General features: G+C 43.0%; 1 protein-coding gene across 3 annotated transcripts in view; it reads left to right on the top strand.

Moving 5' to 3' along the window:
• The window catches only part of LOC135373293 (protein FAM135A-like), a 171,011-nt gene that overhangs the window by 13,275 nt on the left and 150,859 nt on the right, over window positions 1–6,877 (top strand). For all 3 annotated transcript variants that reach the window (XM_064606519.1, XM_064606518.1, XM_064606517.1), the window contains exon 4: window positions 6,556–6,701. In XM_064606519.1, coding sequence (XP_064462589.1) covers window positions 6,556–6,701 — 146 coding nt within the window. The remainder of the gene's footprint in view (window positions 1–6,555; window positions 6,702–6,877) is intronic.

Below are 6,877 nucleotides of genomic sequence, written 5' to 3'. Positions count from 1 at the left end.
TCCGTCCATCAACTACACTTCTTTTTTATAAATTCAAAACGGAACGGCCCCTGTAAGACTGCCCTTTGCGAATGGTTTGGTAACGTGTCTCTAACTGCAAAGGCAAGAGGCAGTCGAGAATGCTGCAGACAGGGTTGCAACTTACATATTGCTTATCATGTCCTACGTGATAAATATTAAATACAAAGTGATTTGTGCAATAATTCCCGAGTACGAAATTAATTCCGAGGCTGGCCAGTGATGTCACCCAGGACGACAAGTCACATAATTGCCTAACACTTTTACACCCCATGGGGTGAGTTGTGAATTGAAACAGTACTCTACAGAAGGATAAGGTGCACCCACTAATTTGATTTCTAGGATCTATGCTATGTCCTAACTTTTCAGACCCCACATTTCTAAAAACACCATTTCTTAGTGGCAATATGTGCTCTGGTACTTCTTTTGCGTCTGCATAGTGTGCAACCACATGGCTTCTGAAGCTTTCGTGTGCATGCTTTTGTGCTACGGTGGTCATTACAAACAATATCCAGATGTTAGTCATGAAATGTAGTAGTTTGTAGCGTGCCACACAACGCAGCGTGACATGGGAGTGTGTGATTCAAAGAAAGCTTCTGGAAAATGCACAGAATCCCACAAAAAGTTTAAAATGTGATTTGTATTTCGTTTTACGTCGCTCGTCGTTCCATACCATCGTCGACGGTGTTGCAATTGATAAATCGTACGTAAAACTTGTCCCGTGGCAGTATGTGGTTTCTCAAATACATGGCACGATTTTTTTCTGCAAGAATAAAACGCTGTCGGCATTTCCTTGCTAAAACGGCTGACGAAACGCCAGTCTCTACAATGGGCAAGTGCTATAAAGGGGCTAACGCAGACGCGACTTGATACAAATTGTACTTGCTCACAAAACACAAACGACGAATTCCAGTCACAACATCGCACAGAGGTTGGTTCACGAATGAGTTCGCAGCTGCTGCACTATTCACTTATCGCGGAACCAGTAGGACCCGGCTGTCTGCCATCTTCAAGCACAGATACGTGAAGCCACGAGAAGCCGTAGCTGGAATCCACTGACAAGTACGAAGGCGCGTACACGTCACAATGCCCGTTCGGGTGCATCTACGTCATAAAAATGGCTGACCGTTAAGGTTCTGTTTGTGACAGTGGCCTACACTCTAAATCGTTTTACACCTTAAAGGGTGTAAATCAAAACGTTCATGGCGCACACCTTTTAAGGTGTATTTTAACACCCTCATGGCAATTTGGATGTAAAGGGTGTAACGCCGAATAAAACTGTTGGGTTTGTGGCAATATGCTGGTAACTGTGTTTTCACAATTACCAGCATATTGCGTATAATCACATTGAGGTCCATATATGTATGCACATCAAGGTGACGAAATATGTGTGTAAACATGCACAGCCGACATACAGACAATCACGTATGGCGTGGCAACTGTGCATGGCAATGAAGCATAGAAGCTGTATATAGCTTTTCGTGAAACTGTAGACCTCCTCATGAGCAGGCACCTTCTCCATATGCATGTTCATTACTTAGAACGCTGCATATTTCTTCAAGGCTTTGCAGTGTTGTACCCACAAATATCTAACCCCTGTAAAATGCATTACGTTGTTCATTATCCGCGACTCATCAGGATGTTTGGTCCTTTCCTATCTGTATGGTTGTACGCGTTTCGAAGGGAAACACCAGCATTTTAAAGATGTAGCTAGAAAAAAACGACATTTTAAGAACATAACCCTTTCATTAGCAAGAAGACATCAATTTTATCAAATGTATGTGTTGTCGCAGCCCTTCATGAGAAATGCCACATCTACTGATGGTTCCAAGGATATACTACTTCAACATGCCCCAGAAGCAATTCAGAGTTACATTCATGACCGTGATATTCACGCAGAATCAATAGTCTATGTGAAAAGTGCAGTTGATAATGATAACACATTTGCTATTGGCTTGCCAAAGAATCTTCCGAGGAGGACTTACCCGTGTTCATTGAGATTGCAGGCATACATGTTATTAACTCTGATACCATTTTTATCATACAAACATTAACTACAGTTGAGTATGGTGAGCACTATCATGTATTTGTTCTGTCTTGCAATGAGGAGCAACGTGTTTTAAGAAATTTAAGCACTATCTCAACAGATCTTCTAAATCTGCATGCATTACCAGATGGTAGACGTGTTGTAAATCCAGGGCATGCACTTTTGTAATGTAACTTCCTGCTCCCTGTTGTTGTATGTATTTACTTTTGTTCATGTGAACGAAAACAAACGTACTCCCTTTCTACACCCATAGGCGACACGCTATCACCATATATTTCACCTGAGGGTGTAGTACACTATTGTTACACCCTCAGGAACTTCCAAAACAAAGTTGTAGGGTGTGAAAGGGGTGTGATCTTTGTTAATACACCCATTTTACACCTTTAAAGGTGTGAAACGATTTAGAGTGTATACGTGGCAGAGTTCGGAGTGTTTATATTTTGCCTATGGTTGACTGTGTGGTACATTTCGATTGTGTTTTGTGTATTGAGTGAAAAGTATGCCTGTATATCGTCTTGTACCTTATCGAGTTGTTTTGCAGGCGTAAATTTTTCGTTTCTTGTTTGTTGAAACAAGTGTTCTCTTCATCTTTTCGTCAACCGCCACCCTTCTTGCTATTCGCCGAGTCCGAATCTTCATATTGCTGATGGATCTGCGCACTTAGAAAAAAGGGTGAAGCAGTTACACCTTTTAGGAGGTAATAGCTGTCGCATATGTTGTGCCTAAAAGGTTGCAAAGTTCTACCTGCTACCTACGAATGATAGGGTTACCGCTTCTGATTCGGTGAGCGAGAGGTGCGTACACCCTTTTGTAGCAGTTTCAATATATGATAATTGCTTTTACCACCCTTTTACACCCTTTATCAGACGTTATGTTGGCCTAGGGGGTAACTGTAGAAGTTACCACCTTTTCAAACCCTTTTTTCTTAGAGTGTGGAGTGCTGCGCATCAGGACCCGGGAACCCGTGACAGGTATGAGCAGCGCACAAATCTGGAATAGCGAGAGAGTACATCAGAAATGACTGGGGGACATGGGGTCTTATCCAGAACGTGTGGACGTCCTAGCGACTAACCACAGGTCTCACGAACACACACAGGAGATCCATGAGACCAGGATATCGGCACTAATGGAGCGTCCCATGAATATACCACTTAGGTCACTTTGAGACACACGCGGACGAACATGGGACGTAAATTGCTGGCTCTTTCTCAGTGATGCGTCCTGTCTACATTCCTAGGACGTCCATATTTGGTCATACCCAGTTGGAGATCCTAGAAACGTTTCGGTAATGTGCAATAAAGAGGATTGTAGGATGTGAAGTTTCAGACAACTAGATGTCGTCCACTGAGACCTAACTGTGATGAATGAATACCAGTCGTTATTCTACTGTACAGGCTTAACCGAGGTGCAACGCGTCCCTAGCACCCTAGTGCGAGGTAGTAGTACGTAGACGTAGTAGTAGTAGTAGACGTAGACGTAGTAGGACGTAGTAGGGCGTAGTAGGACGTAATGACGTAGTACTTTTGTAACGCTGACGAACGAGAATGTGTCTTTGCAATTAAGATTCACGTCTGCAACGTACAATCCAGATATCTCTTCCGGCCAAATGCCGTCTTTAATTCAGGCTGTCGTGTATAATCAGATTATCTGGTGAATGTAGCGCTAAAACCGATATGTTTCCATTGTCGTTTGAAGAGTGTTACGTAAAAACGTTGTACAGACAGCAGCACAACGAAATACCTAATGCTTTTACTTCCCCCCTTATCTCTCGCTCTTACAAGCTAATTTTTCGCTCACAATTGAAGTTCGTTATTCTACACCTCATATAAAACTGTTGTAAATGGCCTGTTTTGTATTATATACGCAACATACCTACACACAATCATTCAATAAACTGAGTGAATCACAAAATACATTTCTGTTCCGGCGCAAGTCAAAAGAACCCCAGATGACCGAAATTACCGGCAGTCCTACCCTGCAGCACGTGCAGCATGTAGCCACACAGATGTGGACGAAACCACTTTACATGCAAATCTACTTCCTATTAATACTAGTATTAACTTTGTTTTCTGGACAATTGATTCTTGTTGTGTCACATCCTGTGCTCCATGTCCAAGAGGTGTCCCAGCGCTGCCCGAGCTACCAGTAGCTATAACGTCATATCTTGGACATTTGTGTAACGTCCTCAAGCTATACGGAACCTCTTCAACGTTTGCCACTTTTCTCGAGGAATGTCTGGAATGTCTCGGGGATACATAGTGTCTACTAGGCTCAGATAGAACCGCTGTGTTCCGCGATGGTCCATGCCTCCTACGAGCTCGATTATAGTCATACCTGGATAGTAATGTTATTACTGTAATGAAATTACAGTAATGAATTACGTTTTCTGGTAAATTGTAATGTAATGCATTACTTTTGACAATATGTAATTTGTAATATAATTTAATTACATTTAGGCAGTAATTTTAATGACATTACTCATCACTTTTTACAGAAGAATCGAGTGTTCAGGTCAGCAGCTTGTGGCGTTAGATAATCATTGTTTGGGGGCCCCATGCTTCAGATTCTCTTGCTGTTGTCGTGATACATTGTGTCATCTTCGTCTCTGCATTGAGGAACGATGAGTCATACGTGGCACTCTCACATGTAGAAGAGACAAATGGAAGAGTGTGATTAAGCTCGCAGTAATGACTTAGTAATGTCATTACTTTTCGTAGTACTTGTAATGTAATTTCATTACACTTTAATTTCAGTAGTGAGTAATGTAATTTAGTTACATTTTAGAACTAATTTACCAGGTACGATTACAGTCATGTTCAATCTAGGAATGGCACTGCGTGTGCCTCTCGATAAGTTCAAATTGTGAGGTAATTCTCTGAAACAGCAACTGCCGGTGCTGCAGTTATTAAAATCAGCGGTATGTCCACGTTATTAGAGTAAAGGAATATTAGAGGGCGTCTCCACACATCCAAGCTTCTCTTGATTAGATGTAAAACAGGTACGGAGCGTTTCCTTTGTGGGCGTTTTGAGTAGGACATGCGGGGCTAGTGGACACCAGTTTTGACGCTTCTTCGTTGGTTTAAAGGAGCATGGAAGTGACACTTAACGTGGCTCGAAACGGTGCTTCATCTTTGAAGCTGTCCACCAGGAGTCGCCATGCAAAATATTTTCGCTCTGCTGCGCACTGTCACTGCGCAATAAAATTTACAAAAGACAGTCGGAGAAAGCAGTCGCTGACGACAGAGCCGTATATTAAAAGGGAGTCTGGCCATTGGGAGGAGTCACAAAAAGAGGCTCGACCTGTCAATCACAGTTTCGCTCGTCTGATTGGTTCGCTTTCTACCAAGGGGGTCGCCATGACACCGTACTGCCACCCAAAATGGCGACGAAAAGAAACACAGTGAAGCGGGGATTTCGTGACAAACAATTTTCACAGACTAACCTGATTTTACGCTGTAAATGTACATCTTAATATAAATTTCTCGGAAATCAGTTTCAACTTATGCTCATCCATCGATATCTAACTGAAAATAATACGTTTTGTCGCCGTTGTTAGGCCTAGTGAACACGGTGATCACAACGAAATCATAACAAAAACGGCACTATGCTGTACAATCTTATATTTAACAGCTGGCTTTCATCGATATAAACATTCCTGCCTCTTATATTCCAACTATTCATGTAGATTTTTAAAAATCATACCGACAAGAGAACGTGTCCCAGCATGTGGTTCTGCCGGCAGCGGTACAACGACGGAAGCAGACGACAATTCCCGACGTGCCTTACGCTGCCTAGGTGGCGCTTATCAAATTTGCACCAACAGTCCACTACTTTTGCAGATTGCGAGAGGTATCCATTTCAATCCCATCCAATCCACTTGCCACCCAAAATGGCGCTGTCCATGTTGGATAGGGGGACAAATAGTGAGGATAGGTTGATTGATAGCGCCCGATATTCCAAGACTCTATTGGTCAGAAAGCTGAAAAAGTGGGTGGAGCTTCAGTTATAGGCATGACCCATTAATGGCCAGACTCCCTTTTAATATACTGCTCTGGCTGACGAGAGACACGAGCGCCGCGTCACGCAGAAGCTACTCAGTGCCTTTTTTCTTTGTTTTTTCTTCTCGGCTCACGCGCCGCTAATACATGCTTGAGCTGTGCCGTTGGACGTCACTGGTCACGCGACGGAGCCCGTGATACGTCACGACGTCTTCTTGTTCGCCGATGCGCTGTTTGCACGTGGATAGAGTTTTTTAAAGGTGCGCAGGTTAGAACCTTGCGCGTGCCCTGCACGTCACCTGCGCTCATCGTTCTTCCGCAGGAGCTCCTTTTATTCGTTCCACAAGACGTCACAAGACGTCGCAACGAAAAAAGAAAAAAAAAAGGTGACTTCCATGCTCCTTTATGCTCTTTTAAGGTCTCACTGTCGCACAATATCTTGATTGTGTCAAATTTGATGAGGTACATCAGATGTATTTCTTCCTTTATAAGACAAAATTTGCGACTGCGAGTTCCCTGCCGGTCTCTACAAGGGAACAGGAATAACAAAGACACGTTTCTCTCCCTGCAACTCAACTAAAGTGACCTTCGGTGACGTCTTCCTCTTCAAGCTCCATGTTTCAGAAGACGTGCAAAAGGTATATTCATTCGCAATTTTGACGACACTTCGTAGAACATGTTAAAAGTTTATATCAATGCAATTTCAACACAATGGCAAAATATATAGAGAGCAAACTTCAAATGCTGTCAGTAGTAAGAGGGCTGGCCGTAGGAGACCGGGGATCACTACATTCCATGGACACCTGGGCCCTGT

The sequence above is a fragment of the Ornithodoros turicata genome, unplaced genomic scaffold (assembly GCF_037126465.1).
Source record: "Ornithodoros turicata isolate Travis unplaced genomic scaffold, ASM3712646v1 Chromosome23, whole genome shotgun sequence".
NCBI classification, from domain to species: Eukaryota; Metazoa; Arthropoda; class Arachnida; order Ixodida; family Argasidae; genus Ornithodoros; species Ornithodoros turicata.
Note: the sequence above shows the minus strand (reverse complement) of the source record. Positions and strands in the feature narration are given on the sequence as shown.